At 37.9% G+C, this 20,619-nt stretch overlaps 1 protein-coding gene across 4 annotated transcripts; it reads right to left on the reverse strand.

Moving 5' to 3' along the window:
• Window positions 1-916: 916 nt before the first annotated feature.
• On the reverse strand, window positions 917-20,600 carry GEN1 (GEN1 Holliday junction 5' flap endonuclease). 4 transcript variants are annotated; one of them, XM_027790921.2, is made up of 14 exons: window positions 20,533-20,600; window positions 17,156-17,353; window positions 14,049-14,235; window positions 12,706-12,882; window positions 12,118-12,228; window positions 10,088-10,161; window positions 9,455-9,543; window positions 8,500-8,650; window positions 8,346-8,382; window positions 8,164-8,244; window positions 6,723-6,853; window positions 4,869-4,930; window positions 4,167-4,310; window positions 917-3,944 (listed from the first exon to the last, which is right to left on the reverse strand). In XM_027790921.2, exons 2-14 carry the CDS (start codon window positions 17,314-17,316, stop codon window positions 2,494-2,496), a joined length of 2,856 nt encoding a protein of 951 aa, XP_027646722.1. In that variant the 5' UTR covers window positions 17,317-17,353; window positions 20,533-20,600; the 3' UTR covers window positions 917-2,493. The 4 variants fall into 4 exon arrangements, with proteins under 4 accessions (XP_027646722.1, XP_005240442.1, XP_027646721.1 ...); XM_005240385.3 differs by lacking the exon at window positions 20,533-20,600 and adding an exon at window positions 20,366-20,526; XM_027790920.2 differs by lacking the exon at window positions 20,533-20,600 and adding an exon at window positions 20,070-20,352.
• Between the last annotated feature and the right edge of the window lie 19 nt (window positions 20,601-20,619).

Genomic DNA, 20,619 nt, shown 5'->3' on the forward strand with positions numbered 1-20,619 from the left:
CTCCATAGCAAGTGTATTTTTACTGCTTTAGATGAAGCACCCTGAAACAGCCTGTTTGGGCTGACCAGATCAGGTGATAAAAGAAGATACATTCACAGTCATCAGGCTGATGTGTCACATTCACTTATACTTACAGTCAGCGTAACATAATCTTGTAGGAATATTTCCTGCAGAAGAAAGTTATCTGTTACACCCACTCAATTTATTTAAACACCTTCACAAGTGTGAAAGGTTGAAAAGCTGTCAGCTTTGGCATGGTAAAAAATGTTTGAAAGAAAAATCATCCCTAATCCTTCAATTGAATAAATTACAGAAAGATGAGAAATGAAAACACTTCAAAAAATGTAATTTCTCTTCTGTAAAAAATCACAAGTTTCAATCAAGCAACAATCACCCCCAACGATAAATGTTCTTGTGTTTATTTCACTGCAGCGAGCAGATATAGCCTAAACGAGAGGACATCCTATACAGCTGTTTCACATCTATTCCTGCTCCTAAGGTAGTGGCAGAAAACTTACACAAAATTGAGATGCGTTGCAAATGAAAAAATTGAAATTTTTCTGCTTTTCATGCTTGAACTGTACTTACAAAACCAGATTAATTTGTAGTGATAATAAGCAAGTTTTTTCCCTGCACAGATCTTAATATCTTATGATTGTATCTCATTTCTGGTTTCCATCATCCACAAAACATGAACTCATCATAATTCTAGCACAGTATTTTCAGCAAATCACCCATTAAATCAGTCACTTCAGCCAGATTTGGAAAACAGACACCAAACTCTCCAAAAACTGCTCTTGCCCTCAAGTTCTAAAGAAAACACAGAAACCTACACACTGTGGGTAAAATTGTATGATCCCTCCCGCACGAGTGCATTCCCATATACTGGGAAGGGACAAAATTGAGGTCATCCACATGATCTTGGTGGTTTTATTAATGAAAATTCAAACCCTTGATTTCAACTTTCAGTGTTCACAATCAGCAACAAGAAAAAGAATCATACATAACCAATAACAATGTTTTCCCACAAGAAATGGTCTGATCTCTCCGCTACTGACCACTGTATAAGGAATCTCTCAATTTATGGTCCTCAAATCACTGCTACTCTTCTTCTCTTTCACAATTCTGTTCTTCTAGGATGCTCTCACATCAGCAGAGTGATTAGGTTTTCAAGAGACCATCTTCAAAACTGAAAATAAGTTCCCAATATATTGGGGTTTTTGCTTATTTCCATAATACATTTCTCATTTGGAAAAATCAACTATAAATAAACTTTCTCCATCTGCCCACAGAGGAAAATAAGAAACTACCATTTTGATTAATTACATGTTGTATTATCTATAGACTGCCCATTCTTCCTTAAAAGACATCTGGAATTTGGCTTCATAACTTTTAAACTGAACCGACGGTTTCATTAAGGCACGGATATTCTAAATTTCTGTTGTTAATACTGCGTCTTGGTAGGAGCGGCCTTCCGTCTCGTTGGCCCATAGAAAGTTAAGAACACTTAAATGCAGGGCAGGAGGCATATGCTAATAAGCTGTTGAAGACAACTTCTTTATGTACGAAACAGAGACTGCTTTATCGTTAAAGAGGTAGGAAGAACACCTTCAAAAATGTAATTGTATTCAAGTTCCCCCTTTAAAAAAAAATAAATTACAGACTATTATTCAAAGAATCTGCAATATCATAATTGTATTTTGATTTTCTGTAACTTAACCTTCATTCTATTACAAATTATTTAGATGAGATTTCATATCCTTAAGAAAAAATGCCCCAAATTATACATGTTTGATTAAAACAGCTATCAAATTTCCTTAACTATTAGATACGACAGCTACAAAACCAGAATATCCTTATATGGCTTATTCCATTCTTTGGAAGACGCACACACTCAAATTAACAGTTTATTTACAGGACATGGCAGATATAAATTTAGTTACCCTGCAAGGTGCATCTGCTATGTGTCTCTATCTCATCCTTCGGAGATAATCAACACAAGCAGCATCCCAGGATTTGAAAACCATTTTAAAACTAGCAAAATTAAATTAGTGGAGCAGAATGGAAAATTTCTGTTGGGAAGAACTGTATCACTTTGTCTTATTAAGAATATCGAAGAGCAGTGCAGGCACTATTTTAATGTCTGGTTTTATAAGCAGGACTAATAGTTGTATGCAAAATTCTCACAACTGGCTGGACATAAACAGACCTTATGCTCCCTTGTATACGGTACCTTGATGCTTATGTATCAAGCTCAGCATGTAATCAAGTCCAGAATAACTGGCATTTGCCTATAAACAACTATATTTGGTACTTTTGCTAACATTTTTGTTTCAAACTTTTGCTCCAGTATGCAGTATTTTGCAGCCCTTCTTATCCATCAAAACTGTGTCCACTAAAAATTGATAGAGCATACTACAGAAACTTTGAGCAAGAACTCTGTAAGAGCGGAAGGCTGAGTCAACTGTTATCATGATCTATTTTGTGGAGAACTTAATTGATTTTGAGTCTTCCTTTTAGTCTTTCAGACAGGGGAAGGGGACTGTCTGCCCATGCGTCAGTCAGAACAGCACTTCCGGCTTGCTGTGTGACACCAGAACCTGACCTCTCAAATGGTTCCTCTGTACTTGGGGAACAATAAACTTCCTCTACACAGGATGGTTCTGGAGATATTTGCAATGAGAAACTATTACTGATTTTTTTTAAACTGGTCGTTTCCATCTCCCTTTTAATTAAAAGGGCTGAATCACTGTTTGTTCTTTTGGTAGTAACAATGTTGCTCCTTCTCTTTATAAAAGATTTTTTAAACTGACCAGGGTTCAGTTGCTTCTTCTGCTGCTCATAAATTAGATTTTTATTCATGTTCCCATCATCACTGTCTTCACTAGAAGAACATTTGTTCTGACATACGCTCTTTTTAAAAGAAGTTTTGCAAGTATTTTGAATAAAAGCTTTTTTAATGTGATGGCCAGTTATGACATCTGCTGGTTTTGGAGGCACTGGAAGCATTTCACACCCAGGATGCCACAACTCTGTTGTTTGCCCACTGAGGGCTAGAGATGTTGAACTGCTTCTATTATGGTCTTTTTGCATCATTTCAGCCAGGGTGTCAGCTTTTTTGTGCTGATCTTGATGAAAGTGTACGCTGGATTCCCTTGCATAGTTTTCTGATAGCACATTTTTACTTTCCTGCACTAGTTTATTTAACTGACATAAGGAAAAAGCATAATTTTTATCAGGATTCAATGTTTCTTTTGTTTGTTTAAAAGATTTCAAAGACTCCAGTTGTGTTACACCTTCAGACAACAAAGGCTTTGATGGAATTGAAGTCTTCTTAAGTATTCCCTCACTTAAAGACCACTTCTGAAGTTCTCCCATAGCATCATCTGAAACCATATCATCTGCACTATCAGAACGATGTTGATCAGACTGCACAGCATCAGAATATTCTGAGCTACTTCTTACTGTTTCATGACCTAGCAGATGTGAGCGTTTTATGCATGTAGTTAAGTGAACTGCTGGATCATGGGTATCACCCCCATGGGCTGGTGAAGCGGTGAGGAAGGTTCCTTCCCAATCGATACTGCGCAGTTGTAGATCAGTGGAAGAGGATGACATCCCTGAATTTTTAGGCAATTGTGCTGGCAATACAGATGAGTCAGCCAATGTACTCTGCAAGAGCAAGTAAGGTGAAGTCAGAGAAAGAGCAGCTGCTGATGCTGGCATCTGAACAGCTGTTACACAGGAAGCTGCAGCTAACGCTACATCTTTTGATTCAGTACTTCTCTGGTGTATCTGGTGTTCTGGGGGAGTTTTTATATCTGACGTGGAGTCTTGCACAGGAAGAATCCCACATCTAGACTTTAAATTCATTTGAGACAGGAGATCACTAACTTCATCACAAACATCTGGCAATTTCTTCCCTTTTGGTCTGTCTTTCCTACCTGAAAAAAACACAGGGCCTATCAAAATGACATATTAAACACAGTTCAGATTTCCTGCTGCTGAAGTATAAAACGGTAAGATAAAATCACAGTCCCTGCAAGATATGCCCTGATCGCGGCAAAACATGATACTACTCAACAGTGGGAGAAATGTTTGTTGCTTTTTCTTCTTGTATTCTGGCAGGACCCTTAAGTTCATAAGAAACAAGCTTCTGGACTTACTTTTCTGTTTCTTCTTCAAAACTTCTGACTTCTCCACTTGATAAAGACCAACAACATCAGGATAAGCAGCCTGAAACAAAGACTCCTCCTCCACCGTGACTACAAACAACTCCACAGGCTCATCTTCTGCATCAACATAATGTTCTAAAAAAATCATGAATATACATTAGACAGGTATATAGACACATATCAAAACAGGGAATAAGAAAAACAACAGAAGATTTATGAGTACAAAGAAGGTATGTAAAAAGGTCAATAGTACAATGTTGAGATTTAGCTACAAGTAAAATCTTTTTCTTTTTGCCAGTCTCCTGGCACAAACAGGCACGCTAAAGGCAGAAATCTGTCGGCACAGAAAATTCTCTAGCTGGTAAACAGTCACAGCTTCAGGTGCATAGTGAAATAAGATATGAAACACAGAGTCCAGGTCTTATTAACCTGTACCAGAAAAAGCACTTGAAGACTGAGTCCCTTGCTTTCTAGGTAGTTTGTTGTTTTTTTTTCTTAAAATAAACATTGCTTTTACTTTCAGGGTTATGTGAAATCTGATCCACATTTCCTATTGTTTTCACAAAACAGTTTCCAATTCATCCACATGCCATTGCTTCATAATGTTGTCAAAATCTTCTCCTTTTTAAAGCATGCTTTTCTTTTTTTCTATGAACTCTTTTGTTCCACAATGTACACAGAAATGAGACCAACCTGGTTTTTGCCACTGAATTTCAAAACAAGGAATTCCATTTTTAACACGTGTCTTGACTATCCTGTAAGAACAAAAAGAAGCCCGTTATTTTGCTTAAATGGAAAATGAAAAATCTTAAGTTATCTAAAAATATTTCAGTACTCTAATTTGTAATGATTCAGAGGAAAAAAATATTCTTGTAACCGTGAAATTAATATACCTTTTAAAAAACACACTACTTCTCTGTGTAAGTTATACAGTAAAATTTAGGGCCTAGACTTGAGTACTGAAACATTTTTTTTTTTAATGATATAGCTCAGAGGAGCATAACAAGAAATCAAAAAGCTATTCTGTAACAGACAACTGTAACGCTGACTCCTACAAACATCAGTTTGATACCTTCAACTAATGCCACAGAGAAGACTGTTGCCATAGACAGTAATTTTCTGAATGACCTGACATAAATTTCCGCATCATTTATATCCTTTGCAGGAGAGCATGAAGAAGATAAAGCATGAAATGAGCAGGGACAGCCAGTCTTTATGAGGTTTTTCTAAAAAAAACAATTATCTACACCCCAGTTTAATAGGTTCCTACCTGTGAAGAGGCTCTTGCTGAATCATCACCACATTTTTAAACATTTGTAAAAAAAAAAATCTTCTAGAGCCCACATGATCTATCTTTGAAACCCCTGAAACACTAGAAAGTGTTATAAGCAGAGGATGTCAATTAGTTCATTCATCAAGGTAAATGCTGGTAATTTATCTATCTAAATTTGTGTAAAAAGCAGACCCAACCAATCTCTCCACTCTTTTGAAAGGTAACACTGAATAGGAGAGCTTCTCTGCAAGTAATAACTTAACAGACTATGACACATCAACCCAGAAGAGACACTATTACATTGCTACTGACTATCCTCTGTCCCCCCAAATTACGGTCTATAAAATCTTGACCAGCATCAAGGAACACGGAAAAACTATTAACCTTCCTGCAATACAATAATTCGGGGGAGGTGGCATTTGAGTTTCATTTGGGAAACGAAACAGTCAGATACTAAAGCTAAAATAAGTCACAATTCCCTTCACACAGTGAAATTCACGTTTACCAACAGACACAGTAGATTCTAAAAGTTTACGTAAGTTTAAGAAAAGATCAGATAATTTAAAAAAATAAAATTACATAGAGGGCTGACAAGAACATAAGAAGGTACTACTTCTGGCTCAGAAAACCCTGAGTAACAGAAGCCTGGATGGTGGGAAAGTATTATAGGGGAAAATAGTTACATGCTTATCTTTCTTTTTCCTGCATATCCATTTTTAGTAACAGGACACTTGGTCATTTTTGTATTCCTAAATGCAGCAGTCCTGAATGAAAGTTTTGTTTTGAGAAGAAGGGGTAGCAGAATAGAACCATAACGCAATGATTTCATCGGACACATAGCACGCAGACAGTCGGTAGGTCTGGTAAGAAATCAGAGACCATGACTGAACCTGCAGATGCTCATTTCTAAGCTTAGGTTCTTATTTTGAATTATGGAAGTCAATTACACTTCTGCTAAGAACCTGAGCAAAGGGTCAAACCTGTAACGCTAAATCTCATGTGCAGATCCAAGGAAACAGAATAAAAAATAAGCACAGGAAAAAGCAGGCATTGTCAGAATGAAAGGAAACTGCTATATATCTTATGCTACTGCTGCACAAAGTAATAATTGGTGTACTGATCTAAATTTTTACCTCTCCTCAAAATGAGCATAAAGCTTGAGAAAGAGATGGAAGAAAATAATTAAATTTCTGTAAAAAAAGGAAAAAAACCCCAGGTTTTTCATCCAGCAGCAGAAGTAAACATATTAAGTTCAAGAAACCAGGCTACATTACCGTATTGCCTGCAGTTGTTTTGAATCAACATATCCAGATTTTCTCTGGATCATATCATAACGTGTCAATAGTGCTAACAGTTTCTTACAAGCATAATGTTTGGTCCATTCCATCTTCTCAGAAGCAAACATCTGTCAGTATAAAAAAGAAAAAAACCACCCCAAACTTTAAAACGTTCTTATTCTGTTAGATATCAGGCTTAGAGACAGCTATCCTAGTAGGGACACAGGACTAAATACTGGAAAACTTCTAGAACGCTTTTATATATTACTGTAATGCCCAACAACATCTCACGGCCAAGGGAGGGAACAGTCATCTGTAACAGGGCAGATTCATTGGCTGTCAGTAACAAGCCAAGGGAACAGTTCTGTAGTGGCAGCAGCAGGGATAAGACAGTTGCTAAACCGTTTATCAGATTCAGATCAGCTACATAAGGATTTTGCATGTGAGAGAAGGATGAACACAGATTTTCATTAAAGCTGTATTACTTAACAGTGGTCTGTTATGGTATACATAACACATCATCAATCCTGGAAAATGAAACATTGTAAAGATCTGCTTTCAGCAATAAAAAAAGAAAAAAAGACCATTTTTAGAAAACAATGCTAACATGCATATATTAACACCCCCAGCTCCGCTGCGCCCCCCCCCCCCCCCAAAAAAAAAAAAAAAAAAAAAAGCAGCTTTACAGGATATTTATCCTTTCTTCTATGGACAGAGGAATAATAAACCACTTTTGAGCTTTGCATGCTTTTAAGTAAAGGGCCTCTGAACTTCAAAGCTGGCAGTATTGTGCTAAACAGAAGCTTGCTCTCTGGTTTTGGGAAAACACTCAACATTCAGAATAAAAGACACTTCTGCTTGTCAGATACAAAACCTGATTATTTCAACAGCAAAAATATCATTGAAAAGAAAGCTTAACATTAAAAAAAGTCCACAATGATTACTTGCTATAATACTCAAAGTTACCATATACACACTATGTCAGTAGGATGATGGAAGAAGCATGAGTGAAAACAAAATCTCTATCTGTTATGCCTTTATGAAAGGCGTATTAGAATAGAAAAGATAACATCCAGGATGCATATATTATGCCATATAACCCTACAGTAATTTATACACTGTATAGATAATGCAGCACTCAGCAACCCAATCTAGTAATACCACAAAGTGAAAAATAACACAATGTCAAGTGACACTCCCCCGTCCCCCCACCCCAAGTTCTTTCTCTCTAAATACCTACTTCCATCAACTGATTTTTTTCAAAGTCTTCCATTTTAGGCTTTCAAAAAAATGAGGTATATTAAGAAGTTGTAGCAAGATTCTTTAATTCTTATTTCCACTAAAATTACCAATGAAGATCAAAATTATCACAGATGCCTTCCTTACTAATGAACAAAAAACAAGTACAGAGCTGAATATCCAGTATTTTGTTACATACCTGAAAGGACAATAAATTTGGCCTTTGACATTCCTTTATGTTGATCAATTTATTCTTGTTTACAAGAAATTCTTCAATAACCTTGAGATAAAACAAAAAAAGAGGCAGTTTAAGAGAGGGAAGAAAAATGAAGTTTCAATTAATTGATAAAAAAAACATCTGTAAATAAGCTTGTTTGTTACCTCAGAGAATGGAAAGCCCTCACAACTGTTGGCTTTTCTGCAGGTAAAACAAATGTGTTAGGAACTGAATATAAATGCTAAACCCACAGAATTTAAATGCTCACCCTGCACAAAACCACAGGGAAAAGCAGTTCAATTTTCATGACATTCCTACTTTCTGATGCTGTCCTCCACTGCACTTGCTTGTTTCACTCGCTCTGACTGATGCCATTCACAAGGGCAACTCTGTTTGGAGTCACTAGGTTTGCAGCATCTATCACTTTCACAGAATTTACATCCACTGTGCTCATGTTCCTTGTAAGATCCTACAGAAGCAGATGCACTAAGTGTGAGGAGAAAAGGTTTCCAAAATTTCCAAAAGCTAATACTACAAATACAAAGCTCAGAACACATATGAAGCTAACATGAATAGCAGCCGTAAGCAGATCTGACTATATTAGTTGTATTTATGTATCTACAGTGAAAACTGACAAATACAAGCAAACTTTTTTTTTTTTAAACAGACTTTTCCTCCAAACAGTTTCAGACTTTATGCTGAAGACTTTATTACCTAAAAACTACAGAACTAGTCCATGACAACCTGGCCAATGGATATAAGTAACACGTTTGAAATAAGCTTTTCCTTCTCCAAGTGATGGGTTTGAATGGTTTCACTGACGAAAAATGCTACCAAAATGAGGTTCCTTAAGATTAATTTATTTTTAAGAAAACAGTGCAGCAAACCCCATCAATGCTAATGTATTCAGTCCTCTGGAGGTAAGACCACTTCAGGCAACCAAAGAAATCACTGCTTGTCAGTATAGCATACTTTATTGATAAAGTTAAAAAGGCAAATATCTGGGATCACATAACAGCATTGTGGTAACACTCCATCTGCTATCAACTAGTTTCACGTTTGAATAAAGGTTGTCCCCAGCCTCAAAAATAATTTATATACAATACACATATACGATATTGAAAATGTGAAGATAGCCCGGAAGTTGAATGACAAGAAAAACACTTTTTAATGCTAGTCATAAAAAAGCCCCTTACCACTCCCAACCCTACACATCCAGGACAAAAAGTAAATAATTAGGCTAAAAATTAAATTCAGCACTTTTTACACTGACCTGGATGATGGCACTCAGAACAGTGAGTTACCCTTTTAACAACCAAAGGTGGATTATTATCATACTGAAATTCTTTCCATTGTTGAAACCTAAAAGGATGATATTAAAAGGATTAAAAAATACTTTAAACTTTCATACTTAAAATAAAACTTTGAAAAACAGTCATTATACTTCTCAGGCATCTACCTGAGAAACAGTTTTCCAATTTATGAAGGTTTTTTTTTTTTTTTTTTTTTTACAGTATACTATATGATTGTTTGATTTCTAGTATTGACACACACAGTGATCAGAAACACAGAAAGCATTAGGCATCTGATGTCCTGATCCACAACCCGATTAGAAATCGGCAAAAGGCTCTCATCAGTTGCTATGACTTCCTTTCCAATATATCAATATACTAGCTCAAGAGCTAGAAGCCAGCTAATGTATAGAATAATTAAGAAGCTTGCCTAGCAAAACACATGATTCATTTAGAAAGCAAAGTAAGGAATGTGGTAATCTCTCCCTGTACTCCTTCCCACCCCACCGTCAAATCAGAGTATTACAAACATTATTTTGGAGCTGAAGTACATATTAGTAAGCCTTCGAATAAAATCTAAGTACTTCAGAATACAACAAAAATTTTCATTTTACCTTTGCAATAAGTTTTGACCTCGTAAAGTCCCAATTAACTTTAAAGCTTGTTCCTTCCCAACTCCTGGAACACCCTATAGAGATAGAAATATTATTTAAAGACTAACAAGAGTATTCAGATTTTCATAAAAACTGCCTTCATAACATTTATGTAAAGAAATGATAAAAATGATCCCAGATGTTGAGAATAAACTGAGAATATTCTTGACCAAGTCCCAAAGTCAGAAAAGGTGAGAGATTACAGCTATACTACCAGTGTAACGCACAAGCTGCATAAAACATTCTTACACTCAGCAGCAACTCAGATAAAACCAGGTAGAGAAAGAAGGTAGTAGAAAACAATAGGAAGATGTTTTGTTTGGTTTGTTTTCTTTCTTGCTATCTGCAACAGGACAACAATATAAAATACTGGTGACATTATTGCCAGATAACTGCCAGATTGCTGAAACTTTTCAGAATTGTCTTGGAAAGACAAGAAAAAGACAGATCTTTCGGATTTTAGAAGCAAAAGGCTGGAACTTAAGAGACGGAAGAAACCCAGTGAAAAGCTTTCACTCACAGGAAAGAGATGCTTTATGGCAACAGAAACAGCTTTGAATATTTGAAAACCTCAAGCACTTATACAAAATCAATTCTGAGAGGTGACAAAGAAAAGTGTAAGAGCATTTTCTGAAAAATGATTAAAACCCCCAGTAAAATAACAAAACCAACAAATTCCTTCCTTTCAACAAAGGCTTGCTTGATTTTGATATTTACTCCATTATTACATCTGTAACATGCACATCCTTTATAGGAAAGGAGACTACCACTATGGATAATACTTAGATAGGAACAGCAAATATATTCACAGAATCACAAAATGGTTTGGGTTGGAAGGAACCTTTACAGGTCATCTAGTCCACTCCCCCGGGCATAAGCAGGGACATCTTCAACTAGATCAGGTTGCTCAGAGCCCCATCCAACCTGATCTTGGAGGTCCCTCTTCTAGAACCTTGCTCATAGACTGAAATCCAGAACTTTGTAGTAACCCCTAGACATAATCTAGAGTAAAAGTCAATTGATTCAAAACAATCAGAGGAGGGCCACAAAGATGTTCAGAGGGCTGGAGCACCTCTCCCTGTAAGAAAAGGCTGGGAGAGTGGGGGTTGTTCAGCCTGGAGAAGAGAAGGTTTTGGGGAAACCTTATTGCAGTCTTTCAATACTTAAAGGGATCTTATAAGAAAGATGGGGACAGACTTTTTAGTGGGGCAGGCAGTGATAGGGCAAGGGGTAATGGCTTTAGACTGGAAGAGGGTATATTCAGATTTGCAATAAGGAAGAAATTCTTTACTGTGAGGGTGGTGAGGCACTAGACCAGGTTGCCCAGAGAAGCTGTGGATGCCCCATCCCTGGCAGTGCTCAAGGCCAGGCTGGATGGGGCTTTGAGCAACCTGGTCTAGTGGAAGGTGTCCCTGCCCATGGCAGGGGGGTTGGAACTAGATGATCTTTAAAGCTGCTTCCAACCCAAACCATTCCGTAGTTCACAAATCATATATTTATAAACAATAGAATTATAAGGGGATACATCCAAACTGCATCCAGAACTGGCATTACTAATAACTACAGTTCAAAATTATCACATTTAAGTCTTCCACACAGCTTAGAGACAGCTGTTTTTCTTATTTTCACAGCTGCTCTGCTAGGGATGTACTTATACACAAATGGTTATAAAGCATCCTCACAAACAACTGAATTCTCACACCTTTGCTCAATGCAATCAACTTATAAAATTTTGTCTTCACCTCTGTCATAGAAAAAGTCTGGAATAACATATAACAGTTTCAGAAAGATTAATGCTCATGAACCATTTTGGATTATCTGTAAGCTTTCACAAATGAAATTTACAGTGACTTACTAAGCACCCTCTTCAACTAGATCTCAGTAAACATGCATTGCATACAGTTTTGTCAGCATGCACACATCTCCCTTGGTACAGTTTATAGTTCTTCAAAACAGCGTAAGTACCTAATAAAAGTAATTATATTGCTTACCTTTGGAAGATAATCACAACCCAGAAGAACAGCTAGCCCAATCAAAGACTCTCTGTCGCAGCCAAGCTTCTCCTTAATAGAGGATATTGTGTAACAGTCAAGATGTGGATCCTGCAAGAGAAATTTATCGTACATTTTATTTTTGTAACATCAGGGAAGGAACTGCTCTGAGTCACATTCAGTTGTGATTGCTTGTTGACCCACATCTGCAGGAAACAAGTCTATCCCATAAGAGGGGTCTTACTGCAAAAATACAGTTCTGGAATTTCAAGTTTTAAGTATGGGCATCAACTGTTGAAAACTGTTGAAAGAAACTAAAATAAGCCAAGAGGTGGTTTTATTGTTTACTACCTGTAGAAAAAGTATGACAAGACTAGTACTATCCAGTACTAGTGGCTGTGTAAGTAATCTCAGGATTGCTAGTGAATCAAACAAAACATTCCTGCCTTAAATGTACTACTTTAAACAAACCCAACTACTAGAGGATAAATGTGATAATATCTAAGTGATTGTTTCAAATCCCTTCTTTCTATTTCCTATTTTTGGAAGAGTCTAAAGAGAGGGTGGGAATGGGACGAGGTACATTACCTTGGCATTCATGGCAAAGTTCCTATAAACTGTCTGAGCTCCATATAGGAAGACATCCCCATCATTGGTAATGCAGCCGTCAACATGTCCTTTTGCATTTAGGTATGCACACATCGCCTCTGCTTCCCCGGCTGCTTGAACGCAAGGGACACCTAAGCACTCCAGCAGTTCGAGACACTAGAAGAAGGAATCCAAAGGGGAAGGGAGAGTGAATGCTGAATTGGATCCACTTATGCGCTTTCTCAGGCAAAAGTGTATACAAAAACTGTTACTGCTGCACTGCCTATAGAACACTACATCAATACAAGCACTACTTTACGATAGTTTACTGTAACAGTGAAAAGAAATACCCAACTAAGAGCAAAGTACTAGTTATAGGACTTAAACACAGCATGATTAATGGTTATTCCTTCACAAAAATCTTTATAATTTAAATAGATATTTAGTATTTTTTCAGAAGAGTAACAGAGGAATATTTATCTTTGTGAAGCAACACTATTTACTAAAGTAGTAATACTGGGCTAGCACTGACATCTTTCAACAGGTGCCAGACTGTCTGAGAATATTGTTGACTTAGTAAGATTAAACCACAGTATGGACATACTGACATACACTTCTTACAAATTTCAGAAAACAATAATTTTAGAACTTATGATTAAAACAGAAATTCATACATTCAATTTACTGAAGCCACGAGTCTCTATAAATTCTATTTCATAAAATTCTGAATAGATAAAAAGTGTATGTATCTGAAACAATGAATGAAGAAGAAAATTACTGAATAGGAAGTCTTTGCAACCAGAGTAATCTCAACCACCTATAAAGACAAGTACACAATCTTCCTTTTAGCCTAATCCAGCAGGTGTCCAACAAGTGTATCCTCTTTGCTATTCAACTAGTTCACCAAATCGTAGACCTAGGTTACAGAACAGTTCAGTGTACCCTTTCAAAAACACACTAGCTTAGTTTACATAGGTACACAACACATTCCTGTTTTCCCATATACCCATCTAGAAAAAAAACCCCAAGGTATCAATACTAACACTGTAAAAGAAAAAGAAAGCTGAACTTCTGTAATAAACACCCCATTATGACTGTGGCGCTCTACAGCACAACATGCACAGATACACATCAAACAACAAAACTATTCTGACATTGTCCCTCCTTCACAAGTTAACAGATGCTGTAAAGTCCAATTTCAAAGGCATGTGTTCCCTTAAAATTCAAAATTCTGTTGAAATTGGTTGTGTAGGAAACTATTGATTCTTTCAAGTTCTTGTATATAATTTGGTTAACATTTCTTCCTATCACATTGAAAATACCGAAACACAGCCTACAATTACCTCCTTTAAAATGGCTTTAAATGAAGATCTCCCTGTTCTTGCAGCTCCAGCTTTCTTTGAAGGTCCATAGCGCATCTCATTCCTCTTACTCATGGTGTCTGCTTTCAGCCTGGGAGCCTCTCCTTCCATGACAAACACTAGTTTAATTCCCATTGATGTTAAGAAAGAGAACCGAAAAAACAGGTTTCTGCAATAAAGCAAGGTGTTCCATAAGCTGCAGAACTAGCGAAGATTGATTTCTTCAGACATTTTCCTCATATTCCTCAGCAATAACCTTACCTTTCTCTCCACCTTTTATGATTCCCTCACCCCCAAGCTAACAGATCTTTCATCTATATCCCTGTCTTTGGCTGAAGTTGTTTTACTATGAACTTTACAAAATTCCCAAGAAAATACCACATAAGAATAAGAAAGATTTTTTTGGGTGTAAAAACATAAGCAAATTTAAAAGGCTTAATAAAAAACATTCACTATCCAAAGTCTGCTTCCAAACTCATTGCCACATTGATTCTTTTATATCAAATTTTAATCCCAAATCTCTCAATACAGGTACATTGATCCTGAGGTGACTGAATGCTGTAGTAATTAGACTGACTCATGGATGCCATTACCATGCAAATTTATTTCATATGCAAGCCAGTATCACTGACAGGTCAAGTTGTGGAGATCAGTGAAAGGTGGCATTCCTCTGGGGTCAATACTGGGACCAGCGCTGCTCCACACCTTTGTCAGCAACACAGACAGCGGGATCGAGCGCACCCTAACCAGGTTTGTCGACGACACCAAGAGGACTGGTGAGGCTGACACATTGGAGGGAAGGGATGCCATCCAGAGGGACCTTGACAGGCTTGAGAGCTGGGCCTGTGCGAACCTCATGAAGTTCAACAAGGCCAAGTGCAATGTTCTGCACATGGGTAAGGGCACTCCCAAACACAAATAGAGGCTGGGCAGAGAATGGATTTAGAGCAGACCCCACCTGGAGTACTGCATCCAGCTCTGGGGCCCCCAGCACAAGAAGGACATGGACCTGTTGGATTGAGTCCAGAGCAGGGCCACAAAGATGATCAGAGGGCTGGTGCACCTCTGTGGTGATGCAAGTCGAGGCGGACTTAAAAGAAACACTATGTCTGCGTGGCTGGGTTCGGACAAAATGGCCTTTATTGTTTATACAAACTATTTATGTATCTTAGTGCAGGTGTTAGACCCTGATAGGTTTTTGTGTCCTTCCTCTTGCTTGCCATTTGCTGTTGCTGTAGGTGCCCGTATACTGTGGTTCTAAGTTCCAATTCTTCACATCCTGTTTACATACCTGACAATTTGTGGCTGTCTTAAAGGTACACAGCTAAGTCTTTGAGGTCAACTAACTTGTCTGCAGATCCGCTGCAGACCCCAACACACCTCACCTATGAAGACAGGCTGAGAGAGCTGGGGTTGCTCAACTTGGAGAAGAGAAGGTTCTGGGGATACCTGACAGCAGCCTTCCAGTACCTAAAAAGGGCCTACAAAAAAGCTGGAGAGGGACTTTTTAGCAGGGCAGGTAGTGATAGGGCAAGGGGTAATGGCTTTAAACTTGAAGAGGGTATATTCAGATTGGCAATAAGGAAGAAATTCTTTACTGTGAGGGTGGTGAGGCACTGGAACAGGTTGCCCAGAGAAGCTGTAGATGCCCCATCCTTGGAAGTGTTCAAGGCCTGGTTGGATGGGGCTTTGAGCAACCTGGTCTAGTGGAAGGTGTCCCTGCCCATGGCAGGGGGTTGGAAATAGATGATCTTTAAGGTCCCTTCTAACCCAAACTACTCTATGATGATTAATTTTGTAAGGAAGCAATGATAATATCTAGTCTACAATAGTAAAATTGAGAGCCGTTAACGTCAGACAACATATTTCCAGTAATTTCAGGATCAATCTTTCAAAAGGAGTGGACCAAACATTTACATCTCTTCAATGACATGGAAAGACCATTACGCTGTACAGACTTTATTCGTACACTTGCTATTGGTAAAAAAGGATAAAGTGATCTTTTGAGGCTAGTCCCATTTCCAAAATAATATTTAAAAAAAAATAAAATCACTTACAGTAAGTTTCTCTAAAATACTTAACAAAACAGTTTAATTTCCAACTGCCTGAAAACATGTCTTTTTTGTTTTGGTTGAAATCTGTTCATCCCTTTGTCTTGCCTTGGAAAGATTGCATAGCGAGCTGGACTGATGTTTCCATTCCACTGAAAAAAGGACATCCTAACTAATGACTTTGGTGATGCTTCAAGTTTTACAGTTATTCATCCATTTGGGGTCATAAGCATAACATTTTAAGAAATTATTCTCAGAAGAGGCTGATATTTCATACCAGCTGAATTTAACAGAAGCCATAGCAACATCTAACAGTAGCTAGTAACTAGGCATTCTTGAGCTAATCAGTAAGATGTCATTTATGAAAATTTGTATGTACTTTCACTTTTGTCAGCATCATTTGCAAAGAACAGTGCTTTGGAGTTACAGTTGCTTATGCTTGCTTACCCCTTAAGTATGTGATTCATTTAAATTAAAAATATATTCTTCAAGGTTGTTCATAAGCCTGAAGAATAATTTAAACATATTTAATTCAACATGGGGTCTAACTAGAATTTTAATTTATAAGCCAGATCACGCTAGAGCATGCATGACTTATTATGGTCATGACTAGCATCCAAACCTCTGTGATAAACAGTTGAAACTCCCATACTACATTGCATCACAGAGCCTCAGAAACATACAGGAACTAGCACACTGATCTGTGTTGCTTGATAATCCCTGTATCACAGAGTGCTATACTACAATAAGACAAACACCGTTCTGCTTACATCCATCTCATCCTTATCTACAGTTGAGACCTCAAGACAAAGCAGGCTGGGCCCAAGAACTTCTATTTGCAGCAGACCATTAAGTTGAATTCAGCCACTATAACAGAGTCTTCACTTCGAACCATTTACTTATGTAGTACAAGTGGTAACAACAGAATCAAAACAGTCACATGAATCTCAGAGGTAGTCTTAAATTTGGAATAAGTATCGTACCTAAATTATGCAGCTCCAAGACGTTTGGCTACAAGTATTTATATGGATATCATACCTCAGATATGGCTTGGTAACTACTCCAATCATCTTTTTAACCGTCTGTGCTTCACAAACCCACAGACTTAAATCAACAGCAAGTGTTTTTCCCTTGAGTCTGCTCAAGTTGACAGGTTGTCTCACAGGCTCAAGGATTTGCCACAGATTAGTCACTCCCATTGTTCTAGCTTCTTTGTTGTCAGCACAAAGGTTTTAGCTGTGAAGACCAAGCAAAATAAAATACTTTCAGAATGTAACATGAAATATGACATATTACGAACACTAAGTTCAGAAAATAAATATTTAGTCATTATCAGTTTTACTTTTATAAGCCAAGAACACTTTCAATCAAGCCTTCTAAGTGTGTAGTGACTTCAGTTCACAGATGGTTAATTACTAAATACCTTCTTTGGACTGTACATTTTCACTGCTAATAGCCTGAACTTAAATGAAACCAAACATATTTGAGGGGATAAAATAAAAAACATTCATTTCCAAGTCTCATGTGTCCCTTACACATCGACCATCCAAGCTTTATTTAAAAAACAAAGAAAACCCACACCTCTAAAGGGAATTACTTCCTGATCTGAAGTGGTAGGACTCACATCAAAATGCTTCTGTTCAAACATAAGTAGCTTAAAGCCACTCGAAGAATATTTGCAATAATGACAGAATATAAAACTTTTTGTACTATTCCAAGATGACATAAGGAGGGATAATGGCCATAGATTATAGCTGGGGAAACTCAAGCTGGACTTCAGGGAGGAAAAAATAAAATATATATTGAAAAAATCCCAGAGTACTGCAACACTGGTTTCCCAGAGGTCACAGAATCTCCATTCCTGAAGATTTTCAATATCCAGCCAGTATACTGTTTTACTGGTTAATCCAACACTGGTGGAAGTCCGCCTCTGAGCAGGGAATCAGCATTTATGACCTCCAGAGGCCGTTTCCAACAAACATTTCAACATTAGTAACACCGTGTGATTGCAGAAACATGCCAGTCTGCACGTTTTTACAATTTTAATTTTGGTATTGTGTGATTGGCACTACTTATAATGAATGCCAGCTGAAAACATGCACCTATTAGGTGGCATATTTCTTTGTCTCTTATTTAACTTTATTTACATAGCTGTGTTCTCCATGTTTCCCCACTACCATATTTAATTTTCTTCCCTTTTTTATTCTTCTGGTTTCCATACCTTGCCAGTTCTAACAAATACTCTGCTTTTCACAAGACCAATCTATTCCTGCACAGTCTTATTGTACAAAGTTTGCCTTATGCTTAGCTCTCTACTTTTCCCTCTTCTTCCTCAATATTAGAAGATAAAAATCAAATAAAATGTGGAATGTTTTGTATTTCTTTCTTCCTGATTTTGATACTAGTGTATACTCAGGTAAAATAAACCCTTCCTTTGAATAGGCGATGACTAGATTAGCTAGCTACCTGTGCTCTAAGACCTGCTTATGATACACGAGGAGCTACGCCACCTTGTGGTACGCAGCCATGTTAAATCCAGCAGTCTTCCACATTTAACACCATCACAGCCTGTCAGAACAGCAAGCCTGTCTTTGTAGGGTGCATTGTTTGATACTCTAGAACTGTTACAAAGCAAGGCAGCTAATCAATTCCAAGTTGTTTTTAAATCGCATTCTTCTGTTAAGATCTACCTTCAAAAGAAAAAGTATTTCTCTAGTCCATTTCTTTGAGTACTACAATCACTCAACCTGATTTTAGCTGCACATCTACTCGGCATAATGTATTGCTTTTGTTGTTGTTATCCCAAAGTACATAAAATGAGTTAAAAGGACAAATAACACATGCAAAAATATGGCGTAATTTCTTGAAGTCCAGGATAATCAACCTCTGCGATGCACAGGGGAGGCTAACAAAAGCTGTCCAAACCTTCTCAAAGACAAGCGTGAGATTCAACTTCAGCAAGATTTCTTGAAGTCCACCTAGAATTTTGATGTTATCACCTGGTTCCTGCCAGTCTGCATCAACGCAAATTTAAAAAAGCCACTGTGTTAGTTGTTTCCAAATATTTTTTTGGAACTTCACACGGTACTTAATAGGCAAGATAAACACACTACAAACTTTATAGTCCATAAGATTGAGAACAATAAAGAAAAAAAAAGTATAACCCCCTGAAAATTACAAAAAAAACAGGGTTTTTTTTCCATTATAATTAATTATTGTTATTTGAGGACAAACGTTCTCCCTACCCCTATTCAATATATATCTAAAGTTGAGTTACGAAAGCCCGAGTCCCACCAGTCTTTTTTGAGAGCATTCAGTAAAATATTTAGATCTGGATCTTGTATACAAATACAACTACTACTTTTAACAAAAGTTATCTGTCTGCTCAGATTTTCTTATTTATCACAAGCCTCAAATCTGCTTTGAGAGATGGTAACTTCCAAAGGGTGACTGATCCTGGGGTTTTTTTTCATATACTTAGAAATCACTGAAGACATCATGGTATTTTAAGATCACTGACCGAAAATATAAACTAAAAAAACCCAACTTAAGACCTCAGAGAAAACCTTCTGAATTTTTCACGGGGCCAGTATGTGCTACAGCTATGTATCTTATACTAAGTTGTTTTTGGTTGGTTGGGGGTTTTTTGGTTTTTGTTGTTTTTTTTTTTTTTTTGTTTTTTTTTTTACACAGTCAGAAAAGTAAACCAGTTACTTGAAAATAACTACATAAGACATGTAATGCTGAAATGTAATTCATACAGATATGCTTTCACCTATTGCCAAGGTAATTTGCAAAGACTGGCAAGCATAGCTTTAAGCCTGACCCAGAGGTCTCTTGAAAAAAGGAAGGAAAAAACCCACACGACACGTTTATAACAACTCTCCCATTCCCTCTCTGTGCTGCTGCAATACTCCACGCTTGGTACAGCTTTGCCAATAAACCTGAGCACCTGAAGCAAGCAGTAGCATGTTTCATCATTCACAGATTCCTCCTCAAATATTTTTCCCCCCCTAGATAAAAACAAAACCGAGAAATTGCATGGAAGTGACATTACAAGACGCACAGTCATCTTGAACACAAACATCTGGAATTCCCGCCTTGATGCGACCTAGATAATAACGCACCACACACCCAGGAAGAGACACTTCCCTGACCCACTGTGAGATGAACAGCCTTTGGCCGGGCTCTCCCTGACCCCCGACCCCAGCCCGGGGCAGGGGGCCGCTCTCTCGCAACGCTGCCTACCTCCTGCCCGCGGGCGGACGCCTGCGGAGCCGAGGCTGCGGCGCCTAGAGGCTCCCGACACCTCCCCAGGGGAACCCGGGCGGCGCAGGAGGACCCGGCCAGACCTAGTTCCTAACTCCTAAGGCCCCCACGGAAAAGGAGGGGATGAAAGCCCCGCGGCCGCTCACCCGCGCCGCGTTCCGCAGCCCTAACGGTCGTGCCGACCGCGCGCCCCGCCTCAACGGCAGCTCCGCCCCCTCGAAAATGGCGGGCTC

This window comes from Falco peregrinus, chromosome 7, assembly GCF_023634155.1.
Source record: "Falco peregrinus isolate bFalPer1 chromosome 7, bFalPer1.pri, whole genome shotgun sequence".
Taxonomy (NCBI): domain Eukaryota; kingdom Metazoa; phylum Chordata; class Aves; order Falconiformes; family Falconidae; genus Falco; species Falco peregrinus.

Coding starts and splice junctions, on each gene's coding strand:
- GEN1 (XM_027790921.2), bottom strand. CDS start 17,316: ATGGGAGTGACTAATCTGTGGCAAATCCTTGAGCCTGTGAGACAACCT. Junction 12,229..12,705: donor ACTTTGCCATGAATGCCAAG/GTAATGTACCTC, acceptor TTTCTCTTGCAG/GATCCACATCTTGACTGTTA. Junction 9,544..10,087: donor GGTCAAAACTTATTGCAAAG/GTAAAATGAAAA, acceptor TCATCCTTTTAG/GTTTCAACAATGGAAAGAAT.